This window comes from Hippoglossus hippoglossus, chromosome 19 (genome assembly GCF_009819705.1).
Source record: "Hippoglossus hippoglossus isolate fHipHip1 chromosome 19, fHipHip1.pri, whole genome shotgun sequence".
Taxonomy (NCBI): Eukaryota; Metazoa; Chordata; class Actinopteri; order Pleuronectiformes; family Pleuronectidae; genus Hippoglossus; species Hippoglossus hippoglossus.
Genome location: NC_047169.1, coordinates 15,657,363 through 15,680,640, shown reverse-complemented (window position 1 = coordinate 15,680,640; position 23,278 = coordinate 15,657,363). Strand labels below are relative to the sequence as shown.

Sequence of the window (23,278 nt, the reverse complement as noted above, 5' to 3'; positions counted from 1 at the left end):
CCTGTGATTTCCACTTGCTGAGGTCTTTCATTACGTTCTTTTTTCAGGCCAGTGTAGCTATGCATTACTGTAACCACAGAGGATATGTTGATTGTAGACTGTGTTCATTGTATTTCTATGGACTAACATGATGGCATGCATGGGACAGAACAAGCACAGACACACACAAGGGTATTAGCTTTAACAGGTTTTGTTTGGCTGTTTTGCCGGTGACATCCCTTGTTTTGTTTTTTTACAGGAGCAGCTGCTGTTGTGCTCACAGACAGACGACTATAACATCGTCTCATCCCACACCTCTGAAGTCTATCTGCCTTCCTTTCCCCACTGGAAAGATGGAATTTCTTGGTTTTATTCTCACCCTCATTTCACCTACTTCACTTCTCTTTTAAACAAACCCACTCACTTAACCAATTCGATCTTTATTTTCTTTACATATATTTGATTGATTTTGGACCACTTCCCTCTAAATCAAGTCATCTATACTGACCCCTGTCTTTATATCAAATACATTTCTTTGCGGTTGAGACAATTCAATAAAACCTCTGGGGTTCATTTTGTCTCACGTAGAGATGCATGTGTATCGACAGGACCTTGCTAACGCAGCTCCATCCCTCGATTGGTCCTTTGCAGACTGGCCCAAAATGCTCAAGAGGTTGGCAGCATCTGGGATATTTTGGCTTCATAGATAGTGGGAGGGAGTGGAGACGCATCGTCCAGCTTTGGACTTCAATGGTTCCTGTGATCTGAGCTAAATGCTACTGTCAGTACGCAAAAATGCTCACAGAGACAGTGCTACCACACTGATGTTAGCATAATGTTGACCACTTTCACTTTGGTAAGCATGTTCATTCAAAGTCAGAACAAAAGTTTCTGCCATCTATGCAGAACAACTGAGTGAAATGTTATCATCCATAGAGCCGCAGCCATAGCACTGCTAAAAACACTCTGGCAGCATAATGCTTCCATCAACTTTCATATTTCTTTAATTTGCTGATACAAACACAAACATGTACAAAATGGACAAGAGCCAAAACGCTGGAATGTTGATGAATTCAGAGGTCAGTGGTGGGCAGAGAGGAAGAGGGGAACAGAGAGAGGGAGAGCGGAGAGGCACCATTCATACACATGGTTCTAGTTAGCGAACTCCCATTAAGGACAATGTGGTCTGGAAGAAACTTTACATTTCACAGTTTGAGGGCATTTTTAAGACGCTTCTACCCACCACTGAAAGGTCAGTTTCAGTCATTTTATACAGGGATAATAAACACTGTGCAACTGAACAGAAGAGGACAATGAAAAATCAAAAAATGCAGGGGTCAGCAGTGGTTTGCATTGTAACATAATATAAAGTTAGAAGAAAAAAGAAAAGTCCAAGCACATTGGGGCTGTTGTCCCGGTTAAATGGTCGATTGGTTGGTAGGTCTGCCTATCTGTGTCAGAATGCTCCATCAACTTTCGTGCTTCACACTTAAGACTTTTGAGTGTAAACATCAGAATTTGCATATTTCAATATGTTTGGTCTAATATTTGGGTTAAATTTATTATAGGGTTTGATTTTTATTTATAATTTCGTTTAGGCTAACATGGCTACCAAGTGTTCTTGAGAGTTTGACAGAGGAGTGACTGCATCCTAGTAGTTACCAGATAATTAGCTGGTTTGAAAACAGGAAAAAAGAGTTGGAGTTCTGAGACTTCAAGCATTCCAAAGAAAGTGCTACTTCATCTCCATTGGCACAGATAACTTCTTATAAGATAGTGGAAGTCTGTGGGGAAGCTGGGATCCGGTGCCTTTGTGTCTGGGTTTCAAGTTCACTTTCCATTGCTTCTTCCATGCATGAATCCAGAGGATCATTAAATGGAAAAAGACTCCTTTGCACTTTAACACGGAAAGTGAGAAAGCAAGTAGACTGTAGCGAAGGTATGTGCGATTACAGCCAATGTGGCCTCTGGCTCTTATCTAAACGAAATCAACTTATATGTGACTTACATTAATGTGAAATAGTCCAAACACAGGTCTCAGTTCTGTCCCTGTTACCAGTCACAACTGTTTATTTGGATTTACAGTATGCATCTTTTTGTGTTAGTCTACAAGGGTGTTTTTCCTGCATGCAACTCCACCCTTGCATGTGTGTAAACATACATTTGTCGCTAACAGCCAGTTAAGTTGATTTTGGCACCAGATGAAAGGGTCTCACATAAACTTGCCTGTGAGGCAGAGGTCGGGGGCTAATCGCTACTTTAATATCAACTCTGTGGAGTCGTGGTCATTATAAACTGCCGCCTGACCCACAAAAACAGAATGAATACAGATGTTGTGAGACAGATAATGCTGGGAACATACTAGAAGTAAATCACATTTGAAAATGCACTAGTTCACATTCATAACAATGGAGGTCTCTAATTTATTTTGTCCCTTGATCTTCTTACTCATAGTGACCAGGATGTAACTATGTCACTACATGAAGTGCAACGATAGGCTGTTTATATAAACATGGATGACATGACTGCTCCCCAAAAGTGAAGCCAAAACGTCTTGATTGGCACATGGTGGCGGGCTAAAGGGTAGGTCATGAATTCCGCCTCCTCCTGACAGTCTGTTGCCATCATAGAGCCTTCATGTATTTTAGATATTATAATACCAGCATTTGTTATTTTAAAGGAACAGTTTGATGGTTTGGGTCATAGTTTAGATGAGAAGATCGATGCCTCTCTTATGTATCAAGTATGAAGCTAAATTAGCTTAGCTTAGGAAAGTGCGAGAAGCAGGGAAAAACTATAAGCACATAACCTATACTAGCCTTGTTGAGTTTTAGCTACAGGCCGACTGGTTGTGTTCCCCTGCTTCCCCTGTGTATGCAAAGCTAAGCTAATTACCTCCTGACCCTAGCTCCATACGTAAAGCACAGACATAAGCGTGGTATTAACACCCTTATCACCCGACCCAAGAGTAAACTCGATGTTCAAACACCACAGGAATTTAAACTGCAGATATCACGTTGCAAATATTGCCTGACGCATGTCTGCCATGATCGGGATCGAGGCTCTGACTAGCCTCCAGTCTCCATTCTAATTGTGAAGATAGACTCATTCAGCATGGTAGTCTTCTATTGTGTTCCCAGCTTGAGCTACACAGGATTCAAACACGCATGCAAAAGAAAAATATCAGCATACAAAATATTTCTCTTCTGCATCTTGGTCTCATAAAAGAAAATTATATCAAAGTTCGTATAAAATCATATGTACAATTTTGTACATTCTTGCACATTTTAACCTTCACAAACCATTTCAGTACAAAATACAGACTATAAATATACGATACTTTTTACATGAGGCACAGTTACTAGTGGTGTGTGTGTTTGATTCATAGCTCCTGCTCCCCAAACAGTATCTGAGCGTACACGCAGCCGCCACATGACGCCTTGGTTTCTGGAATTGGCCTCACCAGATCCAACTCTGCGTAGGTCAGATTCTCCTCCACTATCTTTGGCTAAAGATGTGGAGACAGATGGAGAGAGGGGGGGGGGGGGGAGAAATGATGGTGGAGGTGAAGGGGAGATGGAAGTGGGAAAGGAATAAAGTGGTATCAGTGGTGAGATGATAATTACAGGGTTGGAAATGATGTAGATTTCGCCTGTTTGCTCAAATGACATTGCAGTGTTAGATATGAATACTGACAAGAAATTCTATAAACTGGCTTCGATTCGGTAAATGTGAGCAATCAAACAGGATTTCTGGGTTGGAGGCTGCCAAAATTAGCTAACTCTTTGCAGCATTTTGTGCCATTTGATAGGAGCCTGACGAGTCACTGAAGGCTACGTTGGGACCGAAAACATCCAATCAGCAAGCGGTTGTGAGTGTCTATGTCTGCCTGTCCAGACTAAAATGCTGCCCCAGAGTTTTCAAACTAATGCAGGGCCAGCAGCATTTCCAAACTTCTTCATTTTAGCGGCTCTAAAACTCACCAGACCTATCCCTAACAGAGTTGATGCATTTTCAAACTCTAACATGATGTAGCCTTAATTTTATGTACATATAACAGTTACGTAAACATAAAAACAGGAGGGATTACTGGGTATATTCCCTGATAACCTGACAACAATAAAAGACAAATATCATAAAAGTCATGGAAGGCGCTTACCAACACTAATTTCCTTGGCTGTGGTTTCAAAAGTTTGGGTTTCCTTTTGTCTCCAATGGGAGCTGCACAGACAAAACAAGAGTTAGTGGTTTGGTAAAGATATGTTTAGTAAACATAATACACATGCTGGATGAGACTAATCTATCACAACCACACATGTTACAGACGTGCCCCTTCACATGGTGGTTAGATCAAAGCATCAAAGGACATATTTCAAAGCCCTTACTGTCACCCTCTTCTAAAGTGACATGTCTGTCGACTACACAACAAACAATTCAGATCTTTAGCTTAAAGCTGCACTAGTTTTGGTTTTTATATTAACCATGGAACTGATAACTACGTGTAATAAGCGACGGGTCACCTCTGGAGATTAACTTTAGTCCCTCTTACCTTTTCAAAAGCATTTTAGCATCTCTCATGAAATATAAGCTAGTCATCTTGGCCTAGCATGAAAATTGAAAACAGCAGGAAACAGCTAGACTGGCTGTTCAAGGATATATTCGGAGATATATGCTGGATCGATAAATTGACATTACTCCACACAAGATTTAGCACATTCAGTGAGCTTTCAAAAGCACTGAATGCAAATGTTGCATCAAGAAATTGCTTTGTTAAGAAAATGTACTTGTACAAAGAGTGAGTCCATAATTGCTTCAAAACCACGAAGCAGCAGGATTTCCTTGTCAGCACTGTTCCCACTTAAATTTGAACCAGCAGTGATTTGGGAGGATACTTAGTGATTTGGGACGTCGACCACAACACGCTGATGGTAATTAACTCACTGTAGAATCATTGCTTCCATTCAAAAGATGCATTACACATGCTAATTAGGAAGAAGACTTGCTGTGACTGAGCTGTGGTTCGTTAAGGATGAGAAGGTTTTCCCTGTCCACTTCAGGAAACAACCCCGTAACTCAAGAGTTAATGTGGCATTCGCATGCCAGGGTGTATTCATGTTTGGAAAGCCACACAGAAGAATTTGAAGAGGGTCTAAAACTCAGTTTGGACTGGTGGTCATATTTTGCTACATCTGCTGGTGTTCTTTGTGGGAAATAACATGCAAACACACGTAAATGCAAGTTAGGGGATAGCCTGATTTCCAACACATATCAGACATTATGACTTTACCTTTGGCTGGTATCTCAGGTGGTAAGTCCTCCTGATGGTCTCTTCTCCTTTTCTTCCTGTACCTCCTCGACTTTTCAGGCAGAGCAGGAGACAAACTGACGACACTGGTCACTGTCTCTCCAGAGCTGCAGTAATAACAGATTAGGTTACCTTTTTTTTTTTAGAACAAAAAGAATTTGACTTAAGTATGAGGCTGTGTTCTGTAAGACCTTACCTGTTTTGTGGGCTTTTGACCAGATGATAGTTATCTGCATAGATATAGCACAATTTAGAAACTGGTGCAGAGACAATGACCCCTTCAGACCTGGTATTAACATCCGTCCACAGTAATCCGATCACAAACAGTCAGTCACAAACATCCCAGGTGTGAACAGACACAAACACAGAGCTGTCCACTGTTATCGGATCTCTCCGGACAGATGTCAATTCTGTTTCTGAACACAACAATCTTTATAATGCTGCTCACCTTTTAACCTCTGCTTCCTCTGTATGTACTGGCAGGTCACCGTCACTGTGAACATGCACATGCACAGCAGGCCCACTGAGCAGATCAGCACCGCACACAGGTACACATCTAAAACATACAAACATGTCGACACACATTAGTCCACCAGCACAGCGGCCACACGCCACGGCTTCACTGCACACAATAATCTTGTGGAAGAAAAAAAAAGAAGTAAGTGTTTTGCTGAGCTATTTAAAGCACTGTAGTACATCCTTTGGTCTGGATTATTTTTGCCTGCCAAGGACGATCCAGAGCCAGCTAGTCCACCACACACACACACACACACAGACACACTAAAAATATTACGACTTACCTTCAAATAAGCTCCACAGGCTTTCTTTGGCCTTGGTTGCCGGTAGGACATGCACTACATGGAGAAAGAAAGACAGAAGAGAAACACGTGAAGGTCGCAGTCGTCACTGTGGCTTCACTGCCTCTTGATTACACACTAGGCAGAGTTTAAATAAACCCAACTGCAGGAAGACAACGAGCCGAGGTGGGCCTCCTCCCAGCCTGATCGTGTCTGATTCACTGTCCAGAGAGCTCAACCTTAAACTTTACTGGATGAAAAGGGATAAATAGCTCATTAGCTCAGACAATAGTGAAAACAGTGGGTTTGGAGGTAAATACATCACTTTAAACTCTCCCCTCACCTCCTCTCACGTGCTTGGCCCAGCCATCTCTTTCACCTTCATAAAAGATGTGGTAAAACAAATTAAACAACTTTTGCCTATTTTGGTCCACAGACTGGCTGAGAATGTTTCACCTCAGACATATTTTTTCTTTCTGTGACGTCAACAACATGATCATTAAAATGTTTCCGAGAACATTCAGATCCCGGTCAAATTGATTTACGGTCATTCGAGTTTCCCGGTTTGCCATGATATACCGGCTAGGCTAAATCACAGCAGCTTAGCTCAACAACAATATGGAGAACTAAGGCTGCACTCATGCAGTTTACAGTGAGATTCATTTATTATTTACTTTTATTTTATAGTCACAGTGTGAAGGTGGAGGAGGCAGGAAGTAGTGTGACATGTTCAATGATCCCCGGCTGGGACTTGAACTGTGAAATTTGCTGTTGCTGCATGTTTTAAGGACCTTTAGTGCACCGCAACAATGTGTCATGTCTGCTTTTGTCTTCACCATCCCTGCATTTTCATTTAATTAAGTGTAGATAGAAAACGAACTGACTTGATTAGCTAGCTAGCTAGTTGGTCAGTTAGAAACTCAGTTGATGGCAACATACTCGATATTTTTTGACCCAAGTTGAAGGTAAGAAGAATTGGTTTTGCTTTCAGGCAGGAGCATTTCAAGGGAGTTTGGGGCCTTGGCAAAAGGGAACTGGGGGCCAATCGAACCAAACTGATGCGTGACTGCGTTGTTTTGGTTGCTATAGCTAGACTGGACATTCCCTATGTGGGGTGTGATTCCAGAACTGTAGATATAGGCAAAACTTTAAAATACATAAAGTTACGAGAATGAGGGGTTTATTAACTCAATGCAACTTAAACAGTTTTTTCAAGATTCCAATATAGTGGATGTGACTTTACATCCATGTACACAGTAGATGATTACCAAGCCTCCAAATTAAATCTAATATGAGCACCAGTGGTGGATCAAAACCCTAAATCCGATATGAGAATCCTAGCTATGTGCTGCTTGTGTCCAAAATGACAGAGAGTATGTTTCCCATACTCAACATGTCACCTCACTCACTCATTTGTCCAGCTCATGTGACCACAGTCGTCTTAACGACGACATACTGCTGAGCTGCTGTGGTAGGAAGCGCGTCAGGCGACACCCATCAGGGGCATCTTGGAACACCCCAAACCTCTAGGAGCTGACAAGCAGGCTCGCCACCACGTCGGCTGGAGAATTTCCCACAGGCAGACTGGCTGCACAGCATGTTGACTGACAAACACGCAAGCATGCCTCAAATAATCCAAACAAACATTTACACACATAAAAAAGAGACCTTTACAACAACTGTAGGTGAATGAAAGGGAGAAAAGCTATTTTATTCTGTGGAGAACAATAGAATACATTAAAGCTTATTCCATTAAAGGTTCAGTGTGTAGAATTTAGTGACATCTAGAGGTGAAGATTCATGTTGCAGCTGAACACCCCTCACCTCACCCCTCCCCTTCCCAACATGAAAGAGAACCTGTGTCAGCCTTCAGTTGTCATAAATACTCAAATGGTGTTTAGTTTGTCCAGTTTGGACGACTGATAAAAGCATGGCCATGCCCAAAGCCTATTCAATTTATTTCACTCTTATATTCATGTTATCAACCAGGAATAGTTGAAAAGGTCATGGTATTGAAATAAGCTCCTTTGGTAGTTGGCTCTCAGTGGGCAGGAGTTTTCAAACAGTGAAAACAAGTTGATTGACATATTTCAATACTTTGATCTTTTTTTATACTTAAGCTTAAATGTCATGTGTTACAAGTATACAAGGATGTTGAATGACCATATTCAAATGTATAAATAAACGTGTTTGCCGCAGTTTATGCTGTGACGCGCTGCTCTGCTCATATTTACATTTGTACATCCTGCTGCCCTCTCTCTTATTGTCTCTCCGCCGCGAGCGCAATGCATGATGGTATATATTGTTCGGTGAGTGACCAGTTGTACACTACTTTTCATGATGCATTGTCATGAACTCATAACTGGTCCGTTTTGTGTAATGTGACCATTGTGTTGTTTGTAGAACTAGTGTAAATGGCATATAAACAACATTTTTTGTTCATAGTGAAAATTCTACATGCATGGATGTATACAACACACTATCATATCTGTGGTAAGACTATGACGCATGAATCCAAACACTATTTAAAACAGACTTTCTCAGTTGTTTCAAATTGCAGATGATTCAATTTAAAGCCCGACGCTGCCTCCACAGTAAATTACTCACAGTGTACATCTTGATAACATCCATGACGTTTATGCGGCGTGTTTTGCCTCAGGTTCTGTGTAGCTCTGTCAGCGAGGCAGCTGTACATGTTGGAATAATCAGAAATTGAACACTGTCTGCCGTAAATCTGCTTTTTATCCCCATCTACAAAACTTCTGAATGGCTGAAGACTTCATCGGACTAAGTGGAAACATTCAACAAGGCCTTTTTGTTTGTCAGACCCACAGAGTTGCACTCAGTTGCTGACTCTGTGGCTCGTTTTTGTGCTGCAACAAACCCAACACTGTAAACATCAATACACAGACGTGGACTAGAGTGAATACTGACCCTCTGTGACTTCATTGTCCACTGACTCAGTCAATGCTCTAATGTGCTGTATTATAAAAGGCTGGAGATGAATGTACGCACAGTCTTCTGCGTCCGGCTTCAGCTTAAAATAAGCCACCCTTTAACTTCCTGTTGTGTCCCTGCAAGAATTAGCATCTCTGTGTAAATAGGCTGATTTTGTTGGTATCATATTCTTATTTTCTTACAGAAAAAGCTCTTGAGAAATGCTTGTGGCCTCAGAATTGTGATATTTTCTTATTTTCATGTAGCAGTAGAGTACCCTGTGTTCTTACTATACTTAAACCCACGCCACATCCGTGTGCTGTGCACCTCTAAAATCACCCACGTGTGTTATAGAAATACCTAAACATTTCGGTTTGTTTATGCCAAGAGGAGGTCGTGCTCTGCCTTCCGTCTTTTTAACAAACCCTCTGACCTATTGTGGAAAAACCTGGTCACCTAATGTTATCCGACCACAGGAATTCCATCAGTTTAACTTAACGCACACACACACCATGAAATCTACATCATTTGCCGTGTCCTATCTGAAGTGGAAACCAGTGGTAATGGTCCCAAAGGGGGGTTTTCACCCCCTCATATGGTTAGCTGATGTTTATCATAGCTGTCAACTGTTAGTGTGGACACCTGCTGGTCCAATGATCAGAAATAGAACAGCTTTCCTGTGTTGTTCGAGTTTTACAATCTTTACAATCACTCAACCTACATCCTGGAGAGTCTAATATTACAGATTCATGACCCATAACTCAAATGTTCCAGATCAGTTTACTCATTACTCACAAGTCAACATGTGAAAGTAATTGTCTGAAATTAATATAACAGTTATTTAGCTCAGACGAGGGACAACAAGTTTACAACAGGCCACATAAGCTGTGGGCTTCAGGTATCCATCGAGGAAAGATCTGGGAAAAGTTAATTTGGAGTTGCATTATGGGAAATGTAGGATGCAGTCCTTTTGATGCTTCACTCATAAAAGCAACTAGAAGTCAGGATATCTTATGCACTAATTTCAACCATTACCCATTTCTCCTCCAACTTTATGGAGGTATGATATTAAAGGGTGACAGTAAACTTATATTGAGCTAGTGTCTACGTGTGTTAATTATAACTATGAATGAGTATGAAAATTCACTTTACACATCCAAATAAATGTAAATAAAAAATAAATTGCCAAAAATCTGAAGATAATTAGCTATATAGGTTTTTGGGGTTGGATCTAAGGAAAGGTTGTATTACAAATGAGATTCTATTGAATCTAATTCAGATTTGGAGGATTCAGTTCTTTAGTACTAGCCATAAATCATTTGTAAACACAGGGAATCTCGGGTTTAGCTTCTTGTTGACCTGGACTGTAATTAAAAAATAAATTGTATAGTTGTATTTTCTACATCTACTGCCATTCATGTCGAAATTGCAGTATTCCTTCAACAATGTTGCAGCGGACTTTGTGATCATCACTGAAACTATAATGGGCCACCTCTTCTTCGGATGGAAATACAGTAGCTCACCACATCCTAGACCACGAAAAGGGTAAGAGCCAGAAACGAGCCAGCTGCCCACTCGCCTGTCACTGCAGACAAACGTGCGAACTTCACCTTCCTCAGCACAATTATCTCTTGTTGCAGCTCTGCTGAGTTTCTCTGTACATTCTGTCTGGGAGGGGAAACTCCTCGTCGGGGCCAATGTCAACAGCTCCTGGTTGGGCCTGTGTGTCTGCCTGAGCCCAGACTTGGCTGTGGCCACACCGAAAGTCACAGCCTCTAGAAACGCTTCCATGGAAAATGTGGGGAGCAGTGTCTACAGTTGTTCAAAGACGGGAGGAACACTAACAGTATCATGGTAATACATTTAGAGATTTGGATTTGCACTCGAGATAAGATCACTCACCAAACCCCTCATCTAAATAGTGTTGTCGCAGCATCCCTGAACAATAGGCCTACTTGGAGTTTTAAAAGCGTATTACCTTTCTAGTCTTTCCAAAGATGAACACACACCTGTTTCATCCATCTCAGACAAGTGTTAGAAATGGATTACACAGTGCATTAATCTGCGCTATAAACTGCAAATGTCAAGATGTCTGTTTAATGATCCGACTAACCCAGTGGTAACCAAGTGTTATTTCCAAAGCTTCCATCAATAAATCGTTGGGGTTAAAGGTCACGTTAAAGGTGAAAGTGGTCCTGGATGCCATCAGAGTGTAGCCTAATATCTGCTGGTGTAGCTGGTGATTGATAAGGGTTGGGCAATTGGACCAATATGTTTTGTTTATTGGCAAAAGGCTGAGTCCACCATTGTTTTTTGGGGGGGCGATTTGTTTATTTTCCTAATAACTGATCTGTCTCCTCGAAAATTCATTCAACTGTATAAATGAACCTATGAGCTGGCACTCATAAATTATATTAAATTACAGTTTATCTTGACTCACTTTTCAGTGACTCACTCTCTCTCTGACGCGATGTCACGCAGACACACACCGACTCAGCTGGCTTCACCGCCCTGCTACAGTTTAAACCTTGATTTGTGTGTAACCACCGCCACATTATAGACACTGATCACCTCTTTCTTTATAGCAGCGCACATTCATTCTTTTAGTCAGCCCTCCTGACTCTGCTTGCTCTGATTCTCTCTCACTCTAGTGCTGACACACAGCCACACAAACACACACACACAAAGTGTCATCTGACACATGTGTAAACCCAGACTGACTAAAAACAACATAATTCGGTTCTCACTAACACAAATGACGGTCGTGTTTATTTGCACACAGGGCGGTGAAGAGCGATCCGATCACACGTGCTCACAGCTCTTCCATTTTGCGCACACAAACGCAAATATATTGTCAATCAGCAGTTGTTGGGCTTTGTATCCCCTGTGTACTTCTATTTAGCATTGCATTGAAAACTAACATGACACGTTTTCACCATGCGTCAGGCAATACCACTGTCAAGCGTTGGCGCAACACATGTACGTGTGAATCCTGCGTTAGGGAATGGCACCAACATCTGCTCCTCAAATCAAAAAAAGTTAGAGTGTGATGAAGTGGAGGGATTTCTGTGCCGCATGTGGCACCAGTGGATGTCTCATCCATTTCACCGAGTGAACCTCACACTCTCTCTGCGCTTACTCCAAGATCATCTTCTCAGTCAAAGCCGCAACTTATTGCGATGGAGGATCGATTTATCTCCAGGCGTGTTCCTAACCAATGACATTTCCCCTGTGAAATCAAAAGCAGGACGATGCTTTTGCTCAGGAAACCACTTCAAGAACTCCTCAGACAGATGAGTTACATCATTCATCTGTGGTTGGAGAAACTGCTACTACAAGAGAAGCAGCACTGCTCTGCCTTCTCTTCTATCTGCCATGAGCTGTTAGCACATTGTCATTTGACCTACAAACACTTTGATTTAAACAGTGATATACTTTTGTGGAATTCATAGAATTTCCTACATATGAGTGGTGGCACAAAGGGTTGACAAGCCTTAAGCCCTCAGGTTAAATGCAGTCATTGATCCTGGCTGACAGAGATTTAACAGGGCATCTACGCTCCTTTAAAAACATTCAACTAAAACCTCAAACAGTTTGTAGTGCGCTGCTCAGAAACACTCACACTTTCTGCTGCTGGCCATGGAACATATCTGTAGTCCAACCGCTCATCTGCTTTAAACTATCTGTGGTCTTACTATTATCAAAACAGTATTTGTCATTGCTTCTGTTGTGGTTGCAAAAATAGTTTGTCGACTCTCCGCCCCGCACTATTAACAGCAGTGATGTCATTGTGTTAGAAACTAGGCTACAGCTACTGGTGCCTTGTACAAAAAAATAAATGGTAGCTGCCTAATGCAGGGGTTCTTAAAGTCCAGATGAGAGAAGAAACATGACTCTGAGAAAAATAATTAATGTATACAATATTGTATACATTATTTGTATACAAAGTTTCTTGCATCCTCTTTTGACAGGCAGCCCTAGGTAAAACTTTCAGGAAATAAGCAAGATCCAACTGATGATTAGCGAATAGTAAATCATGTTACCTGATAACAGGCAGCAAGAGGTTCTGTAAATTACATTTTTGCTTGACTGACTTGGAGTTGAGTCATATCATTTGTAAACTTGTGACTTGTGAATACACCACCGAACAGGTGAGTAGGAATGGTTGGTTCCAATCGTGTCCTGATCCATGTCCTGATATTCCATTGGTCTGACCCACCCTATTCTGACCCACCGTATTCTGGCTTAGTCATTCGGCCAAATAGCCTTGGAACATACTGAGCATAGCGTGTGTTTGGTCAGTGGTCAATGGTTTGAGGAGGTTCTTAAGAGGTTTTTGATATTTTTGTCTGATATCAAAGCTCATCACTATCCATGGGTGAGTAATCCATGGAATTAAAGCTGACTATACCGTCTGCCTTAAAATAGCTTATAGCTACCAGACGAGTTCAATACTACAGAGACATTGGGTGCAGCCTACATTTGAGACACTGCCTAGCTTCAGTGTGGCCATAATCTTGGATCTGACTCTATTAAGGTGGTCTTCGTCTGAATACCTTGTGTGCTCAACAATACATTCTTTGAAAATTCCTGGGAACAGGACAAAACTGAATAATAAATGTAGCTCTCACCTCTAAGATCAGTAGCGGCCGTGCAGTTGGACGAGGCCTTCCAGCGGTCCTGATGCTTTTTAAACTCCTGCACCCGGCACATGTAGAGCCCCTGGTCCCCCTCGGAGACGTTCAAGATCAGCAGGTCAAAGATTTTCCCCTGCTTCACCACCGTCAGCTTCAGTTTGGGCCATGGGAAGCTTTTGGTGTAGTTGCTGTAGAATCGGGCCTTCCTCATGTTGACGCGGGCGATTAAGAGTTCGTCCTCCGACCGCTGTGTGCCCGCTGGTAGGAAGGTCCATTTCACGACAGGTAAAGCGGCATTTCTGCGCCGCTGGGACACAACACAGGTGAGAGTGATGTTTTCACCCTCCTGGGCCACTGTGAAGGGGGATGGGGTGATGGTGACGTTGATAGCCAAACACAAATCTGGAAAAGCAAGATTTAGACAAGTCATTGTAGAAAGTCTGAGATCTGTTTGAAGCACACAGAGTGAATGGGCTGTGTCTATAGTCCACGCCCACTCTTTGCCAGGTGTTGGCTACGATGCACTAACTTTCTGTCTGACAGAGATTTTTCTGCCTGAAACTCTAAATCAGAGGAAAGAAGGGTTACAGGGAAGTTTAAACCCGAATACAATTCATGCTTCGATGTTCGTGTAAAATGTTTTTTCTTAAATACTCATATTTGGGTTGAAAGTTGAAAAGTTTTACATATTCCTCAGAATTTATTAATATTGTTCAGAGAAAGTATTACTTTCCTCAAACTGTCCATGGCTGCAGCACCTCTACTCAGCCTCTGTCTGAAACTCTTGGTTTTATCTCTTGTCTCTTTAAGGTGTGGGAAATGTTGACCTCCACTCCCACTCTCCCTGGCTTTGATAGGGGGCGTACGAGACTTCCCGCTAGATGTGCATTTTGCAAATGTGGGGCATTGGCATCTCAAGTGACATCACAACGGTGTAGAAGTATCGGATGGACTATCAACGAGGTGTTTCAAGAGCTTCGGGAACAGTGTTTTTTTTAGAGGAGAGGAGTTCCCTTTACTTTGGGACTTTAGGGTTAGGGTTAGATTAACCCCTTACCCTAACCCTAGGTTAACCCCTTACCCTAAGCCTAGGTTAACCCCTTACCCTAAGCCTAGGTTAACCCCTTACCCTAACCCTAGGTTAACAGTAACCCCAAGCAGCTGTGTGCCAAATTAAATAATCTCTACTCAAGGTCCACTTACTCAATCTCTCCAGAACTTCTGACTGTAATAAACAGCATTACTAGTTTATTGCATTCTCAGTTTTGCAAATTAAGCAAAAACAGAGCAGAATAATGATCATAATCACGTTTTCATAAGTTTATAATCACATGGAAGTAATAATTGTCACCATAGAATGAGCCCTCTATATCTACATCAATAGCAGATCCTCTTTCATGGAGTCCGCCATGTTGTTTCTACCGTAGCCAAGAATGGACAAGCTAAATAGTGACTCTCGAGAGGGTCTCTCACGTAATTACGCCACGATAAGTTCTCCTACATGGTTCCAATATGCAACTTATCCACTAAATGTCACCTCAGCCTACACATTGGACCTTTAAAAACTGTAATTTTAAACTGTTAATTGCTGCCTAACTTTAAAAATCACTTGGGGAAAATAGGAACAGCTGTCAAGTTATGGGCTCCAGTTTAGAAATCAGCACATACTCATGGAGTTTAGATTCACTCTCTATGTGTATTTCTTTCTGTGTGAAATATGAGGGGAAAAACTCACACGTAAGGAAAAGTTTCATGTAAATGTTTTCTTTGTATTGACCCAGTTAATAACACTTCTCAGCCTACTTCCAATTGGCCCCCGAAGATCACAGTGAAGTTAAATGCAGCCTAATGGTTTAAAGATGGTGAGTGTTACCAGAAGAGGCAGCTAATGCCTCGCTGAGCAACCCGAACTCTCTAGCTCAACCAAACAGCATGAAAAGAACAATAACCAGTGCAACTAATGTATTGGAGGTTTGTTCCCGGAGTGGAAGCTATATGTCCTCTGTGAGTGCGGGGGCTGGCAGGGAGTGTTGTTTCTCAGCAGTCCTCTTTCCTCTCACGCTGACAGCCTTGTTGTCTTTGGCCTGTGACGCCATACGTGGGACGAATACCGAGGGAGCGAGCTTTATAGCCGAATGTGTTGTGCGACGATATATCAAACATCTGTTTCTCCAGCATTGAGCAATTTCATACTCCACATTTTCCACGAAACGAAGGCATCTCACTGTCACACAAGTAAGACGTTTTTGTCTTTCATTTGGGTGAAATAAAGGGTTGAAACGTGTTATTCTGCTGGTGAAATGCAGTTTTTTAAATCGCTGTTTTGACAGCACATCATCGGAATCACTGTGAATGAATACAGATGCGACACTCAAAGCTGTTTTACTTACAAACACTGAGAGGAAAACCACCAATTTTCACTTTGGAATTCCCTCTCATCTCTGCAAACATATGCAACTCTGGAAAACGTTCTATTTTTTCTGGCCATCCCGCCCTGCAATCTCCAAAATGTAAAGCATATTTATTCTAGCAGTCACTGAAGACTTTTACAGCAGTTAAAAGAGCGTCCTATCAGGCAAAAATGTTTTTCTCCATCTCCTGAGCCATGACCCCCAACATCCTCCCTGATTCTCATATCCTTTCTGCAACGTTTTTCTGACATCAATTTCTCTCCACCACTTCCACTCAGGTACTGTATGATGCAAAAAATAAACTTTTTTCTCCTACCTCCAAAAAGTGCTTGAGTCAGGAGAGCAAACACCACAGAGGAGATCTTCATTTTCCACGGCTGCTGCCTCAATAAACTCCAACTTAAATGCCACTGAAGAAAAGCAGCCCCAGGTTTCCTCCTCCTCCTCCTCCTCTTCCTCCTCCTCTTCTTCTCTTTTTTTCCACTCCTAGCTGAGGAGTGTAATATGAAACATTTGACACTCCTCCTCGTTCCTCCCCCCTCCTGTCACAGTGAAAACACATTTGGCAGACTCACGTGCACACACGCAAACATTCGCTCATGCACACAGAGCAGACAGAAACAAAAGAAGAGTGGGCATGGGGGAGGGCGCACGCACGCACACACACACACATAGTCGTGACTCCATGACTTCAGAGGACATTACATTGACTTACATTGATTTCCTGGAGGTTTACACTGACCCTAACTGTAGTTATTACTTGCCTAACCCCTTACCCTAACCTTAAACTAAACTTAGCCTTATCAAACTCAAACCTTAACCTTAACCTTAACTTTAACCCTAAACTTCAGAGACTTTATAATGAGACTGTGCAAACAGATTCAGGTCCCCACAACATGAGTAATACCTGGACCACACACAAACACACACACACACACACACACACACACACACACACACACACACACACACACACACACACACACACACACACACACACACACACACACACACCTCTACTTCTGGCGAGTGAGTGTGAAATGTAATTTCCTGTGCAAGACGGAGGGGAGGAGTGTGCCGTTGAGATAGACGCCGAGCAAATCACACTTCCAGCTGTGGAGGTGAGTGGGCGCAGACCTCAGCCGGGGGGGTTTATTTTGAAACACACACACACACACACGCTGACACAGTGGGGGGATGGGGGTTAGCAGTCTGTGTGGGCAGATCAGTTGTCAATGAAAGTGATGGAGATGAAATCGTTTGCTCCATGTGTCTGAAAACAGGCTCAATTAGGAAGTTTTTCTTTGGAGTAAATCGTACAACTCTCGATGGTCTACAGAACTTCAAGCAGTTTTTTGCTAAATTGCAATACATGTACATAGATATAATTTATCCTGCAGCTTGGACACAGTTAGAAGAAGGTTACTTGCCCCGTTTGAAGAAAAATGGTGAACAGATATTGTGTTGAAACCAACAAATTAGAAGAATCGAATGTTATAATAAACTTAAAGAGGAGTCATGGGTGTTCGGTTGAACAGCTAAGTACAGTAATCCTTCCGCAGTTCGATTTTAAAAACATCCCAGGTAATGTTAACTGTGTGAATTGAGAAGAGAAGTTGACAACGGATCACGTTTTCTTCCGTACGGCCATTTTTGGGATGAGTTAAGAATATTTATATTAAAGGAAGTACCTGTTAAAAATCCACAAATGTTCTGGTGCACTCAGGATGCCAGAATGGAGCGGTTGCTTGATTAGAAGTTTCTACCTTTGTTTCTAAATCTTGGAAAAAACGTCAGGATGGTTTATTTGTTTATTTGTTTATTTGTTTGTCGATGCTTCTATTTCTTTCTTTCTTGATTTGTACCTTTACTGAATAATGCAGCCTGTTTCAGGCAGGACACAATAATGAAATCAATCTAAATCATAAATCAATTATGTAGATCAAATTTGGCAGGTAAAGTGAGTCATTTTCAGGATACCAGAGTTTCTGCAAGTGCTAAACCAATGTGGTTGCTCGTAGTAGTGAAAACTGGCCCTTGCAACCAAGGGTTAATGTTGTGTGTGTGTGTGTGTGTTTCTACATCTATCCCCCATCATCTTTGCTCTCATGTAACTGGATCCCACAGTAAATCCCTGTGCAACAGTCTGTCAGCTCGTGTTTTTTTGGGACACTTCTTCTGGCTTTTATCAAACCTCAGAAAGCAGCGCTGTGGAGACCTGGGACACTTTTGATTCGCAGATAATAGCGGAGGCGGCTCGCAGGGCCTCGTAAGTGCCCCCAGTCTGGCGACAGTCCGACAAATGAAACTGATCTATCCAGAAAGAAGTCCCCACTTTACCAAAGCTGTGTTACCTACAGCATTCAGTGCGAAACGCTGTGGGATTCAACAAATTACTTCTCTAGACACTTTCCTGCGTTTTTCCTGCTTATTATTCAGACGATAAAACTTTGGGTCGCAAAAGGATCTTGTGTCTTAAAGCTAAATCACATTTCTGGACATTTAGTTGAAGAGAAATACAAAGCTGAAAACATAACGTTGTACAAATCACTGCAGTTTCTATGGCTACAAATGTACACATCCTGCAAACACAGAAAATAAGCGTTCAGACATTCACTGAAGTCCGGAGGGGCTGTGTGTGGAAACGCTAAATGTCCAAGTGGGCCCATTCAGGTGGAAAATATCTTTTTTCAAATTTTTAATATTTAGGTATTGAGGCTTTAAAATAAGCCCACTGGGTTTTCTGCCTCCTCCTGCACTGTGTATCATTATTTGTGATTTTTCTCAGCATTTTTGTTTTTAAATCTTTCCTAAATAAAATTATCAATTTTTATTTTCTTATTTTTCTGCCACATGTGCTGTTGTATAAGTTCACATTGAACGTCACCTTCTCTTGTAATGCAAGTAATACCCATGTAATGTTCAGTGGTAAGAAACACTCTAACAGGTGAAATAAGAGAAAGAGCAGAAACATTGGAAAGAATGTTTAGATGTTCAGGATCCTGTACCAGGAAACTGAGCACACTGACACTGTCATTATTCATATGTTATCAACTCTCAATCAGAAATGTTCTGTTCAAGTTCTGATGTAAACAAAGCACAAAGAATCATTGAAAAGCTTTATCTTACTTTGAGGTAATGTTGCCCCCTTGTGGCCGCTGTATGAAATGCTAGTTAGTCCTCAAGTGCACTGCTGAGTGGTGCTAAGGTGAGTCAGTGGAGCAGAAAAATAAAAAATAAACAGATCGACACATTCAGGCTCTTCAGTGACTAGAGCTTGTTTATTGAGCTTTTCAAAACATCACACATTTAAACAACAATCCATTGGGACTAATTCTTTTCAGCCATTAATTATGAAGAGTTTAAACCATAACCAAAACCATATTTTGATGTTTGTCAGACAAAAATGTGAGGTGAAAACAGGGCTGCCTGGTTGACCTTTCACCCAGAAGCCACTCCAGCAGGGTTCACATCGTCCTGTGGCTCACTTTTCCTTGACCTTTAACATCGCGTGACTGTGGACTTCGCCGGCACGGGATTCTCTGATTAGCAGCAACAGCTCAATTTCTTTGTTGAGAGTAAATAAAAGTCAAGGGAATTTTTTGCATTCAGATACAAGAAAGTTAGACATGTGATTTTTGTTGTTGTCATTACGAAATATTGAGGATTCATCAATTGTCGAGGACAAAATAGACAAAAGATCACAAGGGATTCATCTTTTTTTTTGCTTTGAATGTTTTGTAATTATCAGGTCAGTATCATTATCAAAACCTTTGGAAGGTTATCATCTCACCTCTTTGGGTCTTCTCATACCAGCCTCTGTATGAAGGACACATGACAACATCAACATGAAGAAAAGTCTCATAACATTTCTGTGATTTACACACATAGAAATATACAAGAATCTAACAAGAACAATCTAAGAGGCAGAATTTAGAAATATTGTATTGTGGCTGGCCCATCATCGCCTCACCTGTGCTGTTGTCCTGCACATGTTTCCTGATCATGCAGACCTTGCTGATAATTAATCCAGCAGACAAGAACAGGCCGATCCCAGTGCCGATCAAAACGTACTGAAAATCTGGAAGGAAAAAGAAAAGGACGAAAAAAAGACAACAAAAATCAGGGGACAGGAAATGGTCAACAACAAACTAGATGGAAAACAACATCGGCAGCAGAGCAGAGCATCGGTTTGGCCAACGCATGCTCGTGTTCAGCCCTCCTGAGCAGCGCGTGTGTGTCTGTGTATGACAACTATGTGGAGGGGTGGGGTTGGAAAAAAAGAGCAAGACATGTTTGATTTCAAAACTTGTTTACTCGTGGAAAGATAAAGGTGTCAGCCGTGGTCAGCCTGCAACTTTCAACATGTCAAATTGCTTCACTCGTGTTTGCAATCTGAATCCCGGACATCTAGGAAGCGTCTGGGGGGTTGGGGGGGTGGGGGGGGGGTGAGTCTAGAACTACCGCTGGTCAACGAGCCAGTGCTGACATGAGACTGCATATCACCGCCCGCTTTACACGTCACGCCATTTCACGCTACAACAACAAACACACTGGAGGTGGCCCTCGCTGGGTTGGGAGCCGTCAGAACACAAATATGCCAAAGCATGACAGTAATTATTTACATCCATAAAGTTTTTTGAATTGCTGCACTGCGGTTTGATGCCTCCACCAACCACTGAGTTCCGGATACATTGCATTCACAAAAAAAGGCGCCCTTGACCATCAAAATATAATCGGTTCATCATCGAGTCAAAGCGAATGTTTGTACTAAGTTTGAAGAAAATCCCTCAATGCGTTCTGGAGATGTTCACAAGAATGGGACGGACGTACGGACCACCCGGAAACATAATGCCTCCGACCATCAGCTGTCACCATTGTGGAGGCATTAAAACAAATCAGGTATGTGTTAATGAACAGGCGACATGTTGTGCAGATCTGGATAATGAGCCAGATTTTGTGAATCAAAATATGTATTTGGGAGGGTTGATCTTACCTCACTTACTTAATGGAAACAAATATCCCTTCCAGCTGTATCCGAATCGATATTTGACCTGTGTTTAATGTAAACAGTTTGCAGAAAACCTCTGTGTACATAGTATATGTATCTGACGCATTACATGAATAACTCTCCGAGTGCATACTTCTAGAAACCACCGATGACTTCTCAGCGTCAATACTCAAATTGATTAAATTGATAGTTAAACACATCAACTGTGGCTGAAGTCATTAAATGTCTTTTAGTTTTTTCCCCCTACAAAAGCTTTTGCTCTGTTTTGCAAAAAAATAACAGAAGGAAACAAAAAATTGACTGTTGCAGAAGTATTATTGTTGAACAAGCGTTTCAACAGGAAGTCCCCGATCTGATATGCAGGTCATGACGTCACCTGGAATCAGGGTTTTTGTTCGGTGCATCCTCTGTCGACTCACCTAGTCCTTCTTCAGCATCTGCTCCATCTCCTCTCACGCTCGTCAGCAGAAACGCTGAAACACACAGTTTGTTGTCTTCAGGCCACAGAAGCAGGTTTATTCAGAGCAACAGGAAGGAGGCAACACCACAGATAAGAGCGAGCTCACTCTACCTACATTACTACATGCCCTGCTGTAGAGATAAAGCCCTTTGTAGTTTGGCAAGAAAATGTATAATAAATAATGATATTGCCACAAAGGCAACACAACAAACACATAACTCACTTTCACAGAGAGCAGCTCTTACAGAAGCAGTGACATCACTGAGACTATGGCCTAAAAACAATGTTGCTTTTTTCCTACACTATGCCTTTTGTTCTTGAATATCAAAGGAAAATACCGCCCACAACCAACATGTATTCTAAACGGGAGTTTAAAGCTTCATTTAATTATGTGAAGAACAAAGTGAATTACCAAGACGTCCGTTCATCAAAATATCTTTGGATTTTCGATGTATCACAACTAGAGAAAAATCAACTCCTCTCAGTTCGGTCTTTTTTTTGCTGGTAAATTACAGTTATGGCAATTACAAAAATTAGTTGATACTCTTTCGTTGATACTGTTGTTGTAACTATAGATGGAGCGATGCTTGCGAGCTAGTTCAGGAAGCTGCGCTGCTCTACTCATGTGACATGCCTCACTCCACAATCCTCTGTCATGCACACTCTTTGGTCGATGCCTCTGCTGTGTCAGTATCGCTGGCGGTTGATTCAGCCCCTCCACACCCCCCCCCACCATTTATGTAATTTGATGTCATGCTTAATTTTTGTGACACATTTGGTGTTTTTATTCTTGCATTCTTTTATGACTGTGTTCTTATTTGTATATGTTATTTTTATATACTTTTAGTCGTGTGTTTTATTTGTATAGGATATAACATATTAATTCCACTGCTGTTATCACCTGTCTTTGTTTACGGCAATACACTCACTGACACCCACTCACTCACACCTGTACTTGGAGCTCTTAACTTTTGATTGCATATTGTACACGAATAAATTAAGACCAGGTCTGAACAGGGCCACATAAAAGGATGAATCCAAATAACTGAGTTATTGCCAAGGGCCCCTTGAGCCAGGCACTCAGCTGCTCCTGTACAGAAGCCAAAACACAGGGTAGTGGAAGTGTGGGAGGTGAGGTATGACTGAGAGTGGAGCAGGGTGTTGTTGAGACAGAGCATATGCTCAGTAAGCACATTCCTCCGGCAGCTCTGCCCTGTTGTTACAGCAAAATGAGATCGGAAGTAAAATGCAGCATCAGCAGAAAACAGCTGATCAATAAACAATGACAAATGAAAACCTGTGACCTTTTCAGGCATCATATTTGTCGCCATGTGAGATGTCAAAGTCAAAGTTAAAAAGGACCAGGTCAAAACCTAGTACGAGACTGGATATGTGCAGAAGTCACGATGTCATCGTGTTGTAATTTCATTCTGAAGTAGTGTTAGCCGCTTCATCTCTTTGATTCTCACCCATGTAGCCCCATATACAATATTTGAAACAGCTGAATTCCCTATAAAGCTCTTCTCTTTTACATATTTTTCAGTTTCTTGCGGCTGCTCTGCTCTGTTATAGCCCTGATTTTCTAATTCACACAAGTTAAAGACAACTGCCGTGCTGTTATTTAACTGTTCACTTGAAAACTATTCGCCTTCTAAACCAAATCCTTGCATCATCCTTGCATTAGTGTTATTATTAGACTGCGAATTCGAGTATATAATCAAAAAGCTCACAGGCAAATGTT

General features: G+C 41.7%; 1 protein-coding gene across 2 annotated transcripts; it reads right to left on the bottom strand.

Annotated features, from left to right (window-relative positions):
- Positions 1–1,496: 1,496 nt before the first annotated feature.
- On the bottom strand, positions 1,497–16,505 carry vstm4b (V-set and transmembrane domain containing 4b). Of its 2 annotated transcripts, XM_034571086.1 has the most exons (8): positions 16,383–16,505; positions 13,650–14,057; positions 6,085–6,138; positions 5,733–5,840; positions 5,481–5,514; positions 5,267–5,391; positions 4,139–4,200; positions 1,497–3,487 (listed from the first exon to the last, which is right to left on the bottom strand). In XM_034571086.1, the coding sequence occupies exons 1-8, from the start codon at positions 16,432–16,434 to the stop codon at positions 3,362–3,364; spliced, it is 969 nt and encodes a 322-aa protein (XP_034426977.1). In that variant the 5' UTR covers positions 16,435–16,505; the 3' UTR covers positions 1,497–3,361. The 2 variants fall into 2 exon arrangements, with proteins under 2 accessions (XP_034426977.1, XP_034426978.1); XM_034571087.1 differs by lacking the exon at positions 5,733–5,840.
- Between the last annotated feature and the right edge of the window lie 6,773 nt (positions 16,506–23,278).